This window comes from Perca flavescens, chromosome 17 (assembly GCF_004354835.1).
Source record: "Perca flavescens isolate YP-PL-M2 chromosome 17, PFLA_1.0, whole genome shotgun sequence".
In the NCBI taxonomy this organism is placed as follows: Eukaryota; Metazoa; Chordata; class Actinopteri; order Perciformes; family Percidae; genus Perca; species Perca flavescens.
The window spans coordinates 15287199-15307707 of NC_041347.1; the positions used below are offsets into that span (position 1 = coordinate 15287199).

Below are 20509 nucleotides of genomic sequence, written 5' to 3' on the forward strand. Positions count from 1 at the left end.
TGTGTAAAAACAAGCAAATCTCGAGCTTATGTGTTAAAGAGGTAACCACAAACAGCCAGAGATAGCCTAATATTTATTCAAGGCAGTGGTGCAGCTTTCCAAACACTGAGCTTTTATTCTCTCCCCACAACACACACACACACTCTCTTTGACTACTAACGGGCTGCTTTCTGTTTCCATCTTGCAGCTGTGAGATTTTCATCTCAAGTTGGTATTCATAGGCAGCAGCAGTCCATGTGCCCTCAGATCAGCATTGGGGAGGATCATTTCCCAGGTGGATTCACAAAAACTAAACACAGTTTGCTGTTTTATTTGCTTGACATTTGCCCTGCCTGCATGAGAAAAGAACTTTATAATATTAGTCCTATGTAAGAATATATATTACAGTAAAACTTAAACATATTATGCAGATGCTGTGTTTTTGTGAAACTTTAAAAGATTATCTTGTAATACCATAGATTGGGAAAAGCAACCAAATATATATATATAGCCTACTCTATGGTTTGACACTGAATACTAACACTTATACACACTCCAAATATTCGTTATTGCAATATTTAATATATTATAATTTTTAATTATTTTAATTTTTTAAGTATAGCTTCCTAACCAGTGATTAAGATCCTACCTAAGGTCTTACATGACCTCTAAGATGACTTTGCATTTGACCACTCTTTTGTCCCTGTACCCTTAGGGTTTTATATTATGTCACAGTTCCACATTGCTGAGCTGGCAAAAAGGGGCACTGTTAAAAAGGTTACAGGATCATCTCCTGAGCATGTTGCTTATCAAATAGGCCCAGCATTCAACTTCAGGATCAACACAAGGTGAGCTGCAGGCTGTTAAAATGGAGTTGCATGAGTGAATACTGACGCCTAGTGGTTTAGCTGGTATAACGCCATTTACCCTGTCCATGGTCCTGAACATCAGAGACTGACCTTATCTGCACCATCACATTTCTTCTGTAATACAATTTAAAAAATGATACTACACAAATATGACATTTCACATGATAAAATAAATGATTTGACCATTATAAACAGTGGATAATACAAGCCATGGTCAGTACACAGAATCACAGACATGATAGATCCTTATTGAAATATTTATTTTTAAAAGAAGCTCGGGGTTTAATAATGATAGTCCATCCTATATGTTACAGATCAGCTTATCCCCTGGGACTGCCGGAGGAGTTTGCATTTGTGGCAGTGCTGCGCATGAGTGGCAGCACCATCAATAAAAACTGGAATATCTGGCAAATGCAGGACGTGAATGGCAACGAGCAGCTGGCCGTCAGGCTCAATGGGGAGTCTCAGTCTGTGGAGTTTACCTTCACAGCGCTGGAAACCGGGAGGCAGACTGTTGCTTTCAGCCCCCTGACTTTTCTTTTCAATGATCAGTGGCACAAAGTCCTGCTACACGTCAACAGGCGCTCAGTTAGCCTTTTCGTGGACTGTGTCATGATCGGTTCCCTGAATATACCACCTCGACAAAAACACAATCTGGATGGATTCACGTTGATAGGAAAGCTCAAAGACAACCCGGTGGTGGCAATTCCGGTAGGTCTACGTCTATTATAACACACTGAGTAGGCTAGTGCAACTAAAGCAAGACCTAAGCTATACATTTCTGACATTTTAGAATTCTATCTCAGTATAAAGTACTACGAAAGTGCAACCACTTTCAGAGCCACACTCCAAAATTTTGTGACACTTGATATCTTTATTCCAATTTCAAAAAACGAAAGACAAGCATTTCGCCTTTCTTTTTGACAAAATGTATGTGCATATAATATATGATGAATTGTTAGAGCTTTCACCAGTGTGACACGTTTTCTGACTAATATAGGCCTAATGACTTAATGATTTACCATTATTTAAAGACAATCTTTTTACTGTTTACTTTTCTTTACATTCTGTGTGCTCCATTTGTGTTTATATTGTTTCACTACTTGATTGATCATTCACGTGCGCCAAATTCCCCTTATTTAGTAGCTACATTTCAAGGTGAACACGAAAACTGTATGTGTGTCCCTTCAAAATAAAGTACAGTAGGCCTAAATATTAGGGCTGCAACTAACATTATTTCCATTGCCGATTAATCTTTCTGGATTACTCGATTGGTTGTTTGGTCTATAAAATGTCAGAAAATTGTGAAAATGTCAGCAGTGTTTTCCAAAACCCAAGATGACGTCCTCAAATGGCGCCTGGTTAGCTCACCTGGTTGAGCGTGTGCCCCATGAACTGAGGCTCAGTCCTTGCTGCAGCGACCTGCGGCCCTTTGCTGCATGTCATTCCCCCTCTCGCTCCCCTTTCTTGTCTTCAGCTGTCCAATCAATTTAATAGTTGACAACTAATCAATTAATCAATTAATCTTTGCAGCTCTACAGTACATACCCCTATGAAGGGTATTATTTTAGCGACCAGTAGTAGTAGTAGTAGCAGTAGTAGTCGTAGTAGTAGTGGCATTACAACATTAAAATGCATACAGATTATTGCAGCAGGAATATATAACAAGTATATATAATTATACATGTACTATAAGCAGAGGAGTTTCTCCATATGGGTTGACATGCAAACGTTTGGCAATCCCTGTGTTTTCTCGCCCTCCTGTTTGGTTTGTCTGTGACAATGTTCAGTAGTTGAAGTCTGCCGTGTCTCCATTCAGGCTTTACCGACAAATATGTGGAATTTCTTGCAGGTTCTGGTGAAGAATACCAGTTGTGCACAGGCTAAACCATCCCGCAGTACCACACCATGCAGCATTGTTTCCTAAGATTCAGACGCATGTGCAGAATTACGCACGGAAGCATATCCTAATACGAATAAGGTTTACCAGCTTTGAACACATTATAACTCATATATAGGCTATACGTTTAAAGCCCATTGTAATGTTTCGATTATGAGCCCTGTAACAAATTTATTGTGCAATCACAGCCTGCTTTCTGCTTTTTATCGTATGCTGTAGACAATCCAGAGTTGGGTCTTAGTTGTTGGAAACAGCCTTTTACTTTCCTCTTGTGACGCAGGCACGCAGCGACGACATGTGGACTTTTAAGATACAAATGGTTAATTATTGTGGTGCTAATGCTTTATTTTCCTTCATGTATTTATCAAGTTTGAACTCCAGTCAATGCTGATTCACTGCGACGTGACGAGAGCACGAACAGATACTTGTTATGACCTCCCAGCCACGACATCGGTAAGAACAATTCAAATAACACAATGAACAACAATGTGAGTCCATATGTTGATGTTACAGAACTTTAAGTATTGGTTTAATTGGATGGACTATACATCAAGCAGATTTCAAATTGTGTGCGTAAAAGCAGTTTTTCACCAATACTGTATCTTTGTGTCTTTAATCTTGGTTCTACTTGTCCCCATATTAGTCCTCACGAGAGATCTTTAATGATTACAGTGCAAACTGTAAATTTGTCACCGCTTAAAATAATAAATTCATCATCAGAGGTTAAATAACCCGCTGACCCTGCTTATTGGTGGTGTCTGCGCCGTGGCCCCTCCCCACGGTTGCCCCCCCCCGCAAACCCTCCAATCCCTTCCTGTAACCAAACATTGTATGAATATACATGAGCCCCTGATGGCTATGGAACCTAGGACGGTCTAGATAGCTGAAGCGGATTCAGTTGGGTTGTTTTGTCGGGGGCTCCTTCAACCCAACAAATCCCAGAGAAAGGACTACAACTTTTACCTTTCCTGCCCACGGGGAGATCATGGCTCAGGTCCCCAGCGTTAGAGGGCCACTTTTGGTTCTGCTTCTACAGCTTGTCCTTATCTGCTCTGCTCAAGTAAGACTTTTTATGTTTCCTTCTCTCTCTCTCTCTCTCTCTCTCTCTCTCTGCTCTCTCTATTTGTCCCTATAGACTGATGTAACAGAGGTGCAGGTGAGTGTTCTCCTGGTGCCAGATAACAAGATATATTTTACCCACAATTGTGGCGAGATGCTGAGTTTGTTTGATCTCGTACATAGATATCTATACAACAGATATCTGTTTGGGGAAATGTCAGGGATGCACTATTGTCTGGAGTCTCATTGTTTAACTTTTCCTTTTGCAAAAGTGCAACATAATGCTGCTGAATTCTGCAATCACAAATTACCTCTCTATGCTGTAGGCTATTTAATTGTATCCCAGAGTCTTCTAGTCACATACATTAAGGCGCTGCACCTGTTCTCATCTTTTCATATTGTCTGTGTAGCAGTATGTCAGTATAAGAAATGGCAAAAAAAGGGTCGGATCGTTTTCAGAAATGTAAGCTAATATTTTATTCCTATATATCTTCTTCTTATTATTATTCAGAGGAGCCAAGGACCTCCTGGCCCTCCTGGACCTGCAGGTGTCCCAGGAATTGATGGCATTGCTGTAAGTGCTCTCAGTTCTGTTGTCCATATCATGTACACTATGCAAATAGTTCACTTTTTGCTCACCTTAAAGCATTTAATCTATTTTGTTTCAGGGGGAAAGGGGAGCAGATGGCGAGGATGGACTTCCTGTAATTATAAAATTTAATGAAAATAATTAAATGATGCATTGCTTTTTTATTGTAGGGCTTCCACTGAAATATGTGTGTGGAAACTTTGTTTTCAGGGACCTGATGGAGACGCAGGTAAACCCGGCTCTTCAGGATTACCTGGAATTCCTGGAAATGATGTGAGTACTATATGTTCTATATTTTATACATTTGACATTTGCTGCATTGTTGGCCACAACGAGGTCAACATGCATTCCACAAGTCTGCAAGTGGGTGGAACTACAAAGTGTGATCCTCCCACTATATAGTTTATGCTCACATTTAGTTTTGTAGAATAACCAATTAAATTTCAGATTAAGCAGGGGATGTTGAGGAAATGTGTGCAAAAATGTGAGGAATTTATTAATCAGGATGAACAAATTCAAATTTCCTTTGCAAGAGGGTAAACCAGGGCCAGAGTGTAATTAACTTTGCTCCCTGGAGTTTAAGGGTTAGGAAAACATCCAAACATAATACTGGTGCTGATGATAGACTGACAAAGGTGAATTTAGTTCACTTAAAAAGGCTTATTTAGATTACATAATCTTATTATGATGTATTGCCTGTGTTATACCTCGATACATCTACCAGGGCTCTGAGAACAATAGCAGCTTTGTTGGCTGGCCACTGTTGGTATCTCCTGTCGAGAATCCTCAAAACAGTGTGGAATTATTTCTTTCAGTGCGCTTGTTTGAAATGAGCCAGAGGAATGTTGCTCTCTGCTTGGTTTGCAGTCTGAGAGTTTTGCCCTCTGCCCTGTTGCTGACTTTTTCTGTGTGTCTGTGAAGTTGAACGCACTCTCATGGATGTCATGACGTGCTTTGATTTCAATGTGACTGACCAACGTGGAGCTGCTGTACAGTATATATAGAAACACTTTAAAGGAGGGTGTTATAGTCTGGTTAATCCCACTTATGAATATGTAGGACTCCTCCCACTTATGTTATGATGATGTAATACATGGAGATCTGATGTTGAATGTACAAATATTAACAGGGGGGGGGGGTATTGCATGCTGCATAATTTTCAAATATAAGGTGAAAATATATAGCACTGAAATGCTCTAAGGTTATAATGCATTAGTTAAGCATGATGTCTCTCCTCTGCAGGGTTTGACCGGCCCTATTGGAGATCCAGGGCCCGACGGCCCCAACGGACAGAAAGTGAGTGACTAATGAGCCCTTTCTTTCCTGCTTCAAGGACCTTCAGTGAAATGGTGCCAAGCTGCTGTCCAGTCTTTTGGCATGGCAACGAGAGCCGCAGTGCATAAACCAATTCCTCATGACAAATGAGACTTAATCCTGCAAGTCTTCTGTGTAATCTCCATGGGAAACCAAGCCCCAACATCGCTCCTCATTAGGCTAAACATTGCTGGGTCAAGTGCAGTCATGTGATGAGCTGGAGGAATGTTAACACAGACCGTTTGCAGGCTCGCACAGCTCAATTATACGTGAACACAATATTTCAGTATTTATTTCAATATCTATCTATGTATCTAATGTATTAATCCTCGTTCTTCAGGGTGAACCTGGAACATCTGGACCTCGTGGAACAGCTGTGAGTAGCATTTCCTCTCTAAACCCAAGGATCAGATCAGCCATGCTCATCTGGAAATTAAGGAATCTAGAAGCTGTCTACATTTGATTGTTTACACCCAATTATATACTGTACATCACACATGAGTCATACTGTATATGTTTCTCTTCAGGGTGTTGGGCCAGATGGACCCCCCGTAAGTCATTTCTTTATGCTACACAATCAATATCACAGTTGATATTACATTTAGATGGCATTTGTCAAAAATGTGTTATTTTGAATACCTAAAATGTGACTTTATACAGGGACCACCCGGGCCTGGAGGACTTCTGGGTGAAGGGGGAAAAGTTGGACCAATTGTAAGTAGAGACTGTTACTATGTTTTAAATTAGGACTAGAGGCTAGAAGAACCCAATACTGAACACTGAGGTGATGGTTTGCCACCATTGGTCGATGACAGAGGTGTTTATGTTATATGCCGGCCATGGTAACAAAAAAGTGATCGAAATACTGGATGTAGATGAAGCCACTTTCATTGGATAGATGATTGGCGTTATTGAAACCTGTCAATTTGATTCAGATAAACACAATGTATCTGCATTGTACAGCGCTATCTACTGTAGTGTCAATAAGCTGAGATGGAGCCCCTGAACCCTCACAAATCTATGACAACACATTTGTACACACACACACACACACACACACACACACACACACACATACACACACACACACAACAAATTAACACACATAGATACACTGTGCATCATGTACTAATTACATAATCATAAAGTACTGTACTATTACTGTACTAATTTGACTCTAAAAACATTTCAACTTGATGGATTTAACATTTTTCCCACACATTCTAAGATATTTTAGAAATTGATTTATGGCCAGAAAATGAACACAAAATATACAAAATATTCAGTCGACTAAATTGTTGCCTCTGGGTATTTATTTATGGGCTCTTTAAACCCAGAATGTATCTTTCATTTATTTTTGATTTATTTTTATTTCAATTTTGCCCTTTGGCTATAGGTGTCGGCATCAGTTTACATTGGATTTCAAAGCAGTGATTTGGGATATACAGTACAGTGAGGGTTGCAATCTGGGTTGAGCTCCCAATGTGGCATAGTGCATTTAAATTAGCATCACCTCTTACTATACATGGAAATGTGGACTTCCACAGTAAACATGAATGAATATTTGCACATATAACAAGTGAGCTAGGTATAAAAAAAAATGCAGAATGCAGAATGGCTAAAACCTGGTTGAGGGACATTTGTGTAAGAAAAGAAAACTGAATGGAATCTGTTGTTTTTTTATGGATGTTTCTTAAAATACTGAATGCATTTTACCACCGAGGAAACTGATCAAAAACAATATTTTATTTTGGGAAAACACAACAAATTGTAATGGTAAAAAAAGTCTTGTATTAAGAGTTTCCAATTGGCCTAAAGGTTTTTTTTAAGCCAAAAGTTAACTTGTGTTTTTAGGCTAATTGTTAATGAAATACTTAGTGTAAATCCTAAAATGCTTCTAGCAGAGTGTATAATTCATAGCAAGGCAAAGAAACTCTTTATCCATGCTAGGACTCCTAATGAACACAATGGAGAGCCCAGTGCATTTATTCTCTTTGTGTAGTTTTTGACACATTTTCTGTCTTTCCACAGGGGTCCATGGGTGTGAGAGGGCCACAGGGACCTGCTGGACCTACGGGGCCCAGAGTAAGTGACACAGATTTGCAAATGATTGCATTTGACTTTATATTTCACAAGGCAAGGAGCATGATGCAGACATGAAATGAATTTGGCCTTGTTAGCAATGCCACCACTGCACACTGTCCTTTCTCTAGTGATTTACAAGCTCCTTACATCCATCATGATGTTGATAAATGACGTTATAAAAGTGTTAACTTGTATTTGTTTTCCTAATGTCAGGGTGCATCTGGAATGCAAGGCAGTGGCGACCTGGTAAAGCTTTGTTTTTTTGGAGATTATGAATTAGATTTTATTTTTTATAAATTGTAAGGAATATTTTCTGACTTTTATGTTGTTTTCTTTTAGTGTCCAAACTCTTGTCCACCTGGGACCTCTGGACATCCTGGCCTTCCTGGCATGAAGGTGAGGATCACAGTTGAAGTGTTTTGTGCCACACTACAAGCGGCTGTGGCTCAGTGGTAGAGCGGTTGCCTGCCAATTGTAAGGTTGGTGGTTCGATCCTTGATCCCTGCAGTCCCATATCAAAGTGTCCCTGAGCAAGACACTGAACCCTGGAGTATAAATGTGTGTGAATGATTATCTGATGAGCAGGTGGCACCTTGTACGGCAGCCTCGGCCACAGTGTGTGAATGTGTGTGAATGGTGAATGGTTCCTGTACCATATAAAAGCGCTTTGAGTAGTCGTTCAGACTAGAAAAGCGCTATATAAGAACAGTCCATTTACATTTATATTTACAATCACATTAGTGTCCCAAAATATGTGTGTGTACATGTGTGTAATCCTTTTTCTTCTCTCTACAATTCAAGGGCCACAAAGGTGTAAAAGGTGAAGCCGGAGAACCTGGGAAACAAGGGCACAAGGTAAAATATGTTTAATTTAGGGAATAATCCTTGTTTATAAACCCAAAGCCAAGTATTTCTAGTCATAGGAAATGTTTTATACATCAACAAAGTGATATATACTCACATAAAACTGTATAAATAGTTACTTAAAAATATGACTTTCCCTCCATAACTGTCACACATGCCACAACATTCCACATCAGAAAACAATAATGCTTGACTTAAATGTGAAAAAAGGATTCCTGGCACCTTTGAGACAAGTATTATTTGTGCTGCTCTATTTCAAGAGGATGTGATGGATGCCTGTGTGTAATGCCGCTGACTCCTAGTAATGCATGGAGGATGATTTATTTGAAATGATGTTCAAGCACAACTAGCCTCCCCCTGTAATGTGTCTATGCACTATATAAATGGAAATGAGTCTGAGCCTATCCCCCTTTATCACCCCGTGCCAGGATATGATTTACTGTCAGTCTGAGCTCCGTCCCCGAGAATGATTTTCTCCGTTACTGAAAGCTCCATATGAGGGGCCTTCTGCCTGTTTTTCCACTCATACATTCACAAATATAAACGTGTTTACAGCTAACAGCTGACCAGATGTTGTGCTTGGGTTTAACGTGTACAATGTCATGATATTGAAAAAGAATATTCAAATATAAAATAAGTATGTATCTGAAAGATTGCACCCTGGCAAAATTAGATTGTTCGAGCCAGTTACATAACATGCAGTGCTTCATTTTGTATTTGAAATGAACAGAAACAATGATATGTTCCAGTAAATCTGTATTACGTTTAACAATATCTTAAAAATCTATGACAATAAGCAAAGACATGAAGATTTTTTAGCCATTTTTTTTATTAATTATGAAGACATTTCTTTGAATGATTCAACAGCCTGGCTGACTCAGATTTACATCTTCCTCTTTTTGAAGAATGTTTTTGTATCAAGCAGAATTATGAATATGGTTTCATTTTATGATGTAAACAGATGTTGACCCATTTCATTGCGTTCATTTGTGTTTGTTGTGTAATATTTAATTATCAGCTATGCATTGTTTACATGTCTTAATAGCCAATTCTAACGTGTGTAATTAAAAGAAGAAATTGCCTTTTTAACGACAGAAAACCTATCACCCGAACCTATCTTAATGGATATGCCTCTTCAGGTCTGCCACAGAGTCAGCATATCAATTATTTGTAATTTTGCAAAGCAGGAGAACGGTAATGTGGAGTTAATTTGTCTGCTTTTGCCCCCTTGTAATCCATTAAACAGTGGGTATTAAACACATTTCAGAAAGGCTGCCTCGATTTCTAATTAACACACAGTTCATAGGATCAGCCTCCGTTTAAATGTTTCACTCTTATAATGAAGTTAAATTTGCTGTTCAGCGTTTCATATGATTGACTTTATGTTACTTTTCTGCTAACGTTCTTTCTCTTTCATTCACTCAGGGTGAGGAGGGGGACCAGGGAGGTCCAGGGGAGGTCGGATCCCAAGGACCAGTGGTTAGATATTACATTTATTATATTTATTACTTGAGTCTTTCAAGTTACAATTTGTTCTCTACTGTGTCAGGTTCTCTTTTTATCTGCTCACTGAGGCCCCTGCTGGATGTGCTTGTTATTTCAGGGTCCTCAGGGAATTCGTGGAGCCATGGGAATGATGGGCCGCAAGGGAGACATGGTAAGTGTTCCTGTGATTTTTACGCCCATGGTACTTTTCATATACGTTAGATACTTCCTGAATAGATGTCTATTAAAATGTTTGTTATGTAAACAGATTACAATACCGATTATGCTAATATTGTTCTCTGGCAGGGAGCTCGAGGTCTTGATGGAGTTCCAGGTCCCCAGGGTGTTTCAGGGGCAACTGTAAGTTTGTCCCACAATACAAATGCTTTTATTTTAGCAGCAAATATGATATGATATGAGTAACGTATGATTCAATGCATTGTTTTAGGGGGATCAAGGCCAGAGAGGCGTGATGGGCGAGCTTGGGCGTAAAGGTGAAACGGTAAGCAGACGCATCAATAACATAGTGTTTGATTCACTGGATCTTGTTTGTACAGTTTTAACAAAATGGACTGTTGCTCTGTTGTTCAGGGTATTCAAGGGCTGAGAGGAATCACAGGTCTTCCAGGTCCCAAGGGAGAGGCTGTGAGTGTTTGATCAATGACGACAAATTAAGCTTAAATGTTCGGACACATTGTCTGCAAACTGCTCATTTCAGTTTGCGCTTTTTCTATCACCAGGGCTTGCCGGGTGTGGACGGTCGCGAGGGTATTCCTGGGATGCCTGGAGCAAAGGTAGAGCAACATTTCTGCTACTTTATTTATGAAACTAATAAGTCTTAATGTTACAGTTTAAATGTTATAAATGTTTGTCATGGGCTCTTCTAAGTGCATGATTAGCTTCATTCTTTCACTGTCTGTTTCCCTGCAGGGAGGCATTGGGAAGGCAGGCGTTCCTGGAGAGGTCGGACTTCAGGGGCTTCCTGTGAGTATGACCTCTGACCCCAAACTGACTGACTCTGATTGGATGCACCTGACAGGAGCAGTTTAAAGCACCATGCCTCATGCACGCCACAGCACTATACTCATTGTCTCCAAATCGGCATTGCAGTAACAAATCAGAATGTTTTCATATCTTGTATTTTACAATAATAACGTTTCTGTAGGTTGACATTTGAAAAAAATCCTTTTGAATTCCACCCCTCTGTGAAATTATTTACACATACAGCAATGCGCCGGTAATCACGGTCTTCCTCCTGCAGAAAAGTGAGAGCAAAGTTTTTCCATCCGACTAATCTGGGATTAGTCTAATAAACAACACTTATGAGAATCAGTTGGCAAACATGAGCCTGCCTGTGGCAGCGTTAAGAAAGATCTTGTAGGCGTAAAAGTCATCACCTGCATCACATATCCAGATCACTTTCATCAACTTAAGCTTATTTGGGTCAAAAGCTCAAACCAAATGTATTTTTTATCCACTAAGCCTTCTTTATGATCCAGTGTTTCTAACAGTAAAGTGTATTTTCTTGTACAAATGACACTTCCTGCAAGAAATATGTCTCCTTTGTTGTAAGACATTGTTCTCCTTAATTATCGTTGCATCTCTTCAAGACTTGTTCTTTGTTTTTTTAGGGTTTGCCCGGTGTACCTGGACCAAAAGGCTTGAGTGGCCCTAAGGTTGTTTGCTCGATCAATTATTAAATACAATCAGCTGTTTCTTGCTCTCATTTAGTTTTTCTTAAATTGACAAAATCTAAAGGGAACTTTTGCTTGTTTCTGCACAGGGAGACGCTGGTCAAGCAGGCCTGCCTGGAACAATGGGACCCGCTGGCAAAGCAGTAAGTATGATGAGCAACACATGTTGATACACTGCTGTGACTTTTTTGTCACCTCCATTGTGTCACTTACATTTTCCTGTCACACCTCAGGGCGAACGCGGAGATCAGGGAGAGTTGGGACCTGTTGGACCTATTGGTGAACCTGTGAGTATTTTTTTCCTGCTTGAGTTTCTATTGTCCTTTCTTTTGTTCAAATGTTCATTTTAACTTTCTTATCATGTTCTCTTCTTCCCTACAGGGAGCTATAGGAGAACAAGGCCCCGTAGGTTCAGCCGGCAAGCCAGGTGCCAGAGTAAGTTATAAACACAATAGTTGTAGAGCTGTAGAATAGATTCAAGTTAGATTTGAATGGATTGATTTTAATTTAAACTCATATCTAGTTTTTATCCATTCCTTTATTTTGAAAATAAAGGCCTTATAAATACCTTAGCAGCCATTGTACATGCACTTTTGATACTTAGAATAAAAGAAGCTGAAAAGGAGGAAAGCCTCAGTGTATAGTCCTGGCTGTTGTTTCACTGGAATGTCTCAGAGAATAGAGTGAGGCTGGATCTCACATGAGGTCTATTTTCACAGTAAGGGGAGACAAGTGGAGCTGAATGAGCTCTCTGTTCTCCTGGCATTCCTCAGACAGTCGACCAGTGATCAAAGGGGGAATGGCACACACAAACATGCCCTAAAGAATACGTAGCAATGAGTTATTTCACTGTGACTATTGATAGTTGAGCAATTACAGCCATGTTAACAGGTGTTATGCTTTATATAGCTTAAAATAGCTTAAAAAATAACGAGCAAAGTGCATTATTTTGTCTTTTAAATGCTGTTATGGATCTCAAGATATTTTAGTTAACCCTGCTTAGATGTCTCTACTCATCAGATGTGCATGTTTATTTGCCATAGGGACCCAAAGGTGACCCCGGCCTTCATGGTCTCCCTGGTCCTCCTGGCCTTCCCGGGGTGAAGGGAGAGAGGGTAAGAAAAGTGCACAGTTCCATTCAAAGACCTTTTCAGATTTAGAGACAATTGTCTTAAACAGTAAGACAGAGATGGATGCTCAACAACTAACAGCTGATCAGCTCCCTCTAGTGTGGACAAATAGAATATTCACAACACTGTAATGATCATTTAGCTAGTTTGTTTTGGTTATTACAGGGGGAACGTGGAGAAGGAGGACCCAAAGGAGAGCAGGTCTGACATCCTCATACTGAATATTAATTCTCTCATAATAGTAATGCTGCATTTTAATATGTAAATAGGTTGCTTTGCATGAATCATTTACAGACTGTGTTTTCATAGGGATCACAAGGTGATGAGGGAGACGCTGGAGACAAAGGGGATATTGTAAGTTGTTACAACAACACTATTCAACACTATTCATTTAACTTATGAACCATTCAACAATCCTATTCAGAAGAGAATCTCACCAGAATACGATTGTCCCTGTTTCTGTCCTCTGTGTTTTAAAAATGGCGCTATAGGGTGAGTCAGGAGAATCAGGACCTAAAGGAGAGGTGAGTTCAAGCTGATTATTTTATCCTGGTACCTCAGTATTTTCTCGTGGTGTCAAACAATTGAGGCAGTGCTGCAGTTTCGTCACATTTCTCTGGTCTTATTTTCTATTAAGGTTGGTAACCCCGGCGAGCCTGGCCAAAGAGGTCCCGAGGGAAGTCGAGGCCAGCCTGGAATCGAGGGGCCGTCTGGCACACCTGGCCCGCGGGGCATGCAGGGAAACAGGGGTCCACCTGGAGTCAGAGGGTCCCAGGGCCCTGCGGTAGGTCCAAGAGAAAGAGTGAATGAGGATACTTCCAATATCAGTGCAGCAGTATGACAGAGTGAGAAAAGTTACAAGCCAAATAGTCTATATCCTCGACATTCCACTTCTGGGATTGCTCTGTTGCCGACGGATGTCACTCATTTAGGCCGGATATCCGTTTGGGCTTCCTTTGTGTTGACATTTAAACTCTGGTCGATTTATGAGGACTATGGTTAACCTTTTCTCAGATCTCCGCAGGGTAAATCCAGACAGCTGGCTAGACTAGCTGTCCAATCTGAATCTTCTGTTGCACGACTAAAAATTATTTTGAACGTACACACGTTCCACCAAGACTAGTTCCATCCCGGGGCTATTTTGCAGAGGCGCTGTTGCTCCGTACAGCGCTTAGCACTGCCCAAGACAATTGGGATTGGTTTAAAGACATGCCAATAAACCAGAGCACATTTTTCTCCCATCCTGGGAATACTGTGTGGAGTAGCCAGACCCTCCTCCGCAGCGCTGTGGAGGAGGGTCTGGCAAAGTGAGACTACAAGCCAAGTAACCAAATGTCAACCAAAACTCTGGGGCCTAAAAGTTTGGATTTAGCACTTAGACTTACAGGGGATAGACACAAAAATAATGTGATCATCTCACAGAAATGGTCTTTCAATCTGAAGTGATTTGATCCCAATTCAAATTGTATCACATTCTTCAGTTGTGATTTGTTCCTTCTACACAGTGCTTTCCAATATGGTGTTATTGTTTTGTCTTTCCTCTGTAGAGTAAGTGCAAGAGTGGGAGGGCGGACAAAAATATGTAATACATTTAATTATAATAACAAATATTCTCATTGTGAGCAAATTTTCCTTATCATTGCTGTAGGGCTGAAAGGTCAGTGTAACGCTTATCAGTTCAATTTTCTAAGCACAAACGGATATTTGGAAAAACAGAAAAATGGGTTCAAATATCCAATTTTTCATTTTTTTTTTCCACCTTGACAAATTAAAAAAGGTCATTAACTGCATATGGACTAAAAAGCGTAGCGTAGCTAGGCGTAACGAGGGAGGGAATACCATTGCAGTATTGAATAATTGGAGCTCAGACGCAATTTTGTAATTTTCTAAATTTCTGATCCTCTGAATAAAAACAGAAAGTTGGAAAAACTGTTTAAAGATCCAATTTTTTAATTTGTCACGGGGGGAAAAAAATGAAAAATTGGATCTTGGAACCCATTTTTCTGTTTTTCCAAATGTCCGCTTGTGCTTAGAAAACTGAACTGATAAGGGTTACACTGACCCTGAAATGACGTATCTCTTTTGCCATTTTGTTGTAGTTGTAGTAGTATTTTGCTATTTTAATGTTTTTTTCATAAATCAGTGCTATTGGTCACCCTTTAGGTCCGTCTGTGGGTTTGATAAATATTTAAACAGTGACGAGGCGATTTCCCCTCTCTTTGTCTGAGCTAAACAGTGCAATAACATTTTTTCACATCTGCCTTTTTTTCCCCATTTCCTGAAAAGCAACGGTTTTGGACATACAAGGTTTTCGATCACTAGCGACATTATGTAAAGCATACAATTTCCACAAAACTCCACAACTTTTATTGTCTTGTACTTCCCACTGAATTCAGTGTATTGTTAGAAAAGCTCCAATCAAAAAAAGCCACAATACTGTTTTGGACCTAATAAAAAAAGGTAGAGGTCATTAATAAGTCCCTCTGAGCTGAAAACTTTACCTTTATATTCTGATGTCCTTCTCATAATTGTCACTTGTGCAATTAAACTCTTTTTCTATTGTGCAGCAGCAGGGAATAGATCAAACTGCATACACCAGATGCTCTGAAATTTTTTTTCAATAATCCCAAGAATAGAAGAATTGTCTCCACCCAAAGAGGATGAAGCCAGTAAAACAGGAAGAATTCTGTTTTGCAGTGTTGTCATAGATGTTTTAGACACTGTCCTAAATATATTATGTCATCTTTTTTCCTTCCAGGGTAAAGAGCCAAGTGATCAGCACATCAAACAAGTTTGCATGCGAGTAATGCAAGGTAGGAACTCATAGGCCTTTGACCCCATTTATCATTCCTTTGTGCCTCATTTCATGACTTTAATCTTTCCCAGAATGCCTCATTACACAACCACACATAGAGCCACCCCTCCACTGTCTCATTGATCTGGGGGGGCAGGGGGAGGGTTGCTGAATCTCTGAGGTTCTCATAACCAGAACATGAAATAAGCTTCAGTCTTTGTTTATTTGATGGATGAAAGATTCCCCTCTCCGAGCTTTAGAAATGTTTCTCTGAAGTCACAACCTCTGTTCTCTTCATTCTGTTGCTCTTACGCCTTCACAACTCATCTCCTACAGTCATGATTTTTTTATACCCGATGTGCTGAAAAATTAATTTCACCTCCAGCAGACCTGCTCCCCTCCCCTCCAAGCAAAGAGTCTGCCTGGAAAGGAGAGCTTAAGAAAAAGAGTAGTCAAGCAGCCGCTGCATGAATTTTCATCAGGAGCCGGAAAACTGGAATCTCAAGTGCAAAATACCATGCAGCAAGAAGCCACGGGAGATTCATATTAGATCCTTTGCACCATGAACGTATATTTCCTGTCGCTGATTGCCTGAAATAAAGAGTAGTATCTGCTCAATTTACTGAGGTTCTATAGAATAAGGTTGAAAAACTGGAGAAGCTCGAGGGATATGGTGGCCACAGTTTCACCTCGCTCTGCTTCACTCTGACTTAAGTACAAGAGCTGTTGGACCATCTCTTCCATGAGAGTTCCTCTGGGCTTTCATGATTTATAACAAAATGTCAGTCATGTACAAAAAAGTCCCTTGATAACTGTCAGCTACAACTGTTTAGAAACATGCAATGTCTTGGTGCCAGTTATGCATCTGTTGAATTACATTACATTTTAAAATTGATTTAAGTTAACCATCTTCTTTCTGTTGTGCTCCAACAGAACAGCTGGCTCAGCTAGCTGCTAGTTTAAGGAGGCCAGAGTCTGGAGTAGTTGGTTTACCTGGAAAACCTGGACCTCCAGGGCAACCTGGGTCTCCAGGAGACAATGGCTTCCCTGGGCAGAGTGGAGCAAGAGGCCTTCCAGGACTCAAAGGGCCATCGGGAATTATTGGAGTGAAAGGACCCAAAGGTAATCAATGTATTAGCAGGTGTTGATGATTTGGGTGATGTGAGTGAATTATACATTGAATAAAACAATGACTTGTTTGTACACAAATATCTTCATTCCATAATACGTGTTGCAGGTGAAATGGGAGACCGAGGCTCCAGAGGGCCCACTGTGCGCGGACCTAAAGGTCAGCCAGGACCTCCTGGACTTCCTGGTGAGTACATTTTTCCTTTTAAATTCGCCCTAATATTTTAAAGATTAAACTTTTACACACAAAAAGTATTTCAATGGATAAAAGGGAATGTGACTGCTGTATTAAAGCGTAACTCTCGCCAAAATGCAACCTAGGGTCTTTTTGTGAATATACCAGAGTCAAACTTTCGTTTAAAAGCACAATTAGGACGGAAACCACTTTTAAGATTTACTGTATTCTCGTTTTTGGTCAAATGGCCTTTTGAATCGGAGTGCTAGGGACACCACTATGATAGCATCAAATTCCCTATTTTTAAAACACTAAGAAGGCTCGACACAACATGAAACTTTGCTCGAAGTATCACCAGGGGCTCTACACATGAACTCCAGCATTGAGAACATTGTTTGTGTACACCGAGTTCACTAAAAAGAAAGGTTTTGAACAACTCACTTTAGCAGTTGGTGTTTCCGGTCGCTGCTATCTTGCCAGTCAAAAAGAGTCGATCTCCAAATGCGAATGAATGGACTCCATAGGAGGAAATGGCATTCTTGTATGAGGCTCCTTTTTCAACTACAAGGTCAATGTTTTTTTCACTAACGACTAAACAACAAATTATCCGTGCATTTATATGGAACTAAGCTTTAGGAGCTTTCCATTTTTACTCTCCCCCCTGTTACTTTGCTTTCGGAGATTGACTCTTTTTGACTGGCAAGATGGCGGCGACCGGAAAAACCAACAGCTAAAGTGAGTTGTTCACAACCTTTCTTTTTAGTAAACTCTGTGTACACAATGTTCTCAAAGCTTGAGTTCATGTGTAGAGCCCCTGGTGATACTTCGAAAGTAAAGTTTCATGTTGTGTCGAGCCTTCTTAGTGTTTTAAAAACAGTGATTTTGATGTCATCATAGTAGCACCCATTCAAAAGGACCGAAAATGCGAATACGGTAAATCTTAAAAGTGGCATTTCTGTACTACTTATGCTTTTGACTCGGGTATATTCACAAAAAGACCCTAGGTTGCATTTTGGCGAGAGTTACACTTTAAGGTAGGCTAGAAAAAATGTGAACCTGGAAACTATCGTTGAATAAATTGAATTTTGTGACCACAGGTGAGCCAGGCAAACCCGGCTACGGTCAGGATGGTCGGGACGGGCAGAGGGGACCTCCTGGTGTTCCTGGACAGCCCGGTGTACCTGGGCCTCCTGGTGCAGCTGGTCCCAATGGTTACTGCGACCCGTCAGCCTGCAACCTCCAGGCCGGGGCCGCCCACCAGTCTCTGGATGTGAAGGGACCTGCAGGGAACTAAGAGCCACTCTGGCACAGACAGAAAGACTGTTGGATTGGCTCCCCTGAGCACACAACATTTTTCACACTTTCTTCCCAGGGGCTGGTGATGGTGTAGTGCCTTCCATCCATTCACCTCTAGTCCTGTGAGCATGTTTTGTGCCAGCCACATCTCAATCAGAAGGAGCCAGCCTCTTCATGGAAAAAAAAACAACACATTTGTTTTTTGTGTGCTACAAAAATCTAGCTCGTTCTGGTGTTTTTCAACCTAAGAGATATTTTGATATTTTCAGGAAGGTGTGCTCACATTTCTGAGACGATATGAAAATGAACATAAGTGTATGTTTATCCCACTCTCCTTGTACCTCTGCCTGCATTTTCTTTTCTTGTTCACCAGTATTTTCTTAAATAAAAGCTCCTCGACTTTCTCACAGAACATTTCAAATATCCACTCAAAGCAAATCAGGATCAGGATTGTGTTTGGTTTAAGTGCCTTTTTTTCAATTATGTTGTTCTGTATGGGCTAATGTACCAAAGATACACCTCGTGAAAGCCCTCTTTTTTAATATAAAGTCCTACATGTCTGACTGTCTTTTCAGCCCCGCTGTTCAAAATAAAAAGGAGAGAGGATGAAAATGTCATCAAGTCGCACTGACTTCACTTTGTTGAAAATGTTGTAAATCTGTAAAAAAAAAAAGATTGTTTGACTTGTGTGGTTAATTATATTTCCTACAAAACAACCTGATGTGAGATTTTGCCTCATTGTACATAATGACAACAGATGACAGTCGTGCATATATGGAAATATATGTTAGGGATGAGGGAGACCCTCATTATTGTTACAAATAAAGAAAACAACACATGACTGTTTAATTTATTCTGTATACTGCCATCATTTTGTGATGATATAATATTGTGTGAAAAATATGAGGAAATAAAAAATGTAATAGTTTTGAAACCGAAAATAAAAACCAAAATATCACAGTTGAAAAAACAATCTCACCTCAACATTAATTTGCTCTGGAGCTTTCGATCACATCACACCATCTTCATCAACAGATGGAGTTTGCAGAAATGTAGACGCTCAAATATACATCTTTTCGGAGCACTTTAAGGATTTCTACGCTACATTTCTTTATCTAAACTCCATATGCTGATGAAGATAATTTAATGTGATCGAAAACTCCAGCTTTAAATGAACCTAAAGGTGAGATTGTTTTGTCAAAAGTTGTTTCAAAGGTCAAGAATGAACTTTGAGATTCAAAAATATAAAATCACAAAAATATATCACAGCCATTTCCTTAGTTTCATTCAAAACAGCTTTTAAACATATATTTGCCATTTTTAATTAATAATGTTTAATTAACTTTATTCCATTTTAAAGACAAATGAGATGCTAAAAATCTTGACAAAGAAACCTTGGTTGTGAATTATTTTACATACCATGTGATATAACTTCTTAAAGGACTTATTATTGATAACACTAACTTATGTGAAACAATAACTTCCGTTCAACACATATAAATGTGTCATAAAATATGTTTTACTTATTGTAAAAGACAGAAACCTGTAACCCAGGCTGTGTTAGTTCTCCAAAATACAACACAAGACGTAAAGCACTGAATTACATTTATTGCACACGTGTAAGGCAGGTGCCATTGATCAATTAAGTAAAAGATGCTGAAAAGAAAAGTGTAAAATATCACCTCTTATACCTGGTAACCACATAAGCACTGGGTCATCCTCCACAATAGGAACATTACTGCCCCTATTCTTTATCACAGTCCAGGACTGTGTTTCTACACACACATGAGGTTTCAATTGTTGTTTTTTTTCCAGTGAAAGGCAACAGTTAATGTTGTGATATTCCTCCCCCCCATATAGCTAATCAGTGGTGTAGTCTAATGTATTGTAGTGGGTATACAGTACTATGTATATTGGCCAGAGTCTGCCTTTTGGGGTGGGGCGGGCATATTATAGTAGGGGGGTCTGGGTGTCCTCCCCCAGGGAAGTTTTGAGCATCAACGACTTCATTTCCTGTATTCAGATTCACTTTTATGCACCAATTTATGGTGGAAATACCTTTATTTAGCCTATGTGAAGAAGAAAAACACAGATGACAATTCAAAATATATCAAACATATAATGGAAAGTATATTGGGTATGTCATTA

General features: G+C 39.8%; 1 protein-coding gene and 1 long non-coding RNA gene across 3 annotated transcripts; one reads left to right on the forward strand and one right to left on the reverse strand.

Moving 5' to 3' along the window:
• The first annotated feature begins 234 nt into the window (after positions 1-234).
• On the forward strand, positions 235-19199 carry col9a1b (collagen, type IX, alpha 1b). Of its 2 annotated transcripts, XM_028603523.1 has the most exons (36): positions 235-274; positions 695-827; positions 1163-1559; positions 3118-3201; positions 3884-3904; positions 4319-4381; positions 4476-4511; positions 4607-4669; positions 5639-5692; positions 6051-6086; positions 6238-6261; positions 6371-6424; positions 7742-7795; positions 8009-8041; positions 8135-8191; positions 8597-8650; positions 10085-10138; positions 10263-10316; positions 10451-10504; positions 10593-10646; positions 10736-10789; positions 10885-10938; positions 11075-11128; positions 11776-11820; positions 11928-11981; positions 12072-12125; positions 12220-12273; positions 12882-12953; positions 13134-13169; positions 13278-13322; positions 13460-13492; positions 13606-13752; positions 15727-15781; positions 16696-16884; positions 17000-17077; positions 18163-19199. In XM_028603523.1, the coding sequence occupies exons 1-36, from the start codon at positions 235-237 to the stop codon at positions 18357-18359; spliced, it is 2640 nt and encodes an 879-aa protein (XP_028459324.1). In that variant the 3' UTR covers positions 18360-19199. The 2 variants fall into 2 exon arrangements, with proteins under 2 accessions (XP_028459324.1, XP_028459326.1); XM_028603525.1 differs by lacking the exons at positions 235-274; positions 695-827; positions 1163-1559; positions 3118-3201; positions 3884-3904 and adding an exon at positions 3624-3808.
• LOC114572085 (uncharacterized) lies at positions 13205-17746 on the reverse strand. Its single transcript, XR_003694727.1, has 2 exons — positions 17507-17746; positions 13205-13747 (listed from the first exon to the last, which is right to left on the reverse strand). It is a non-coding gene; the product is annotated as an uncharacterized LOC114572085 (long non-coding RNA).
• Positions 19200-20509: the final 1310 nt, after the last annotated feature.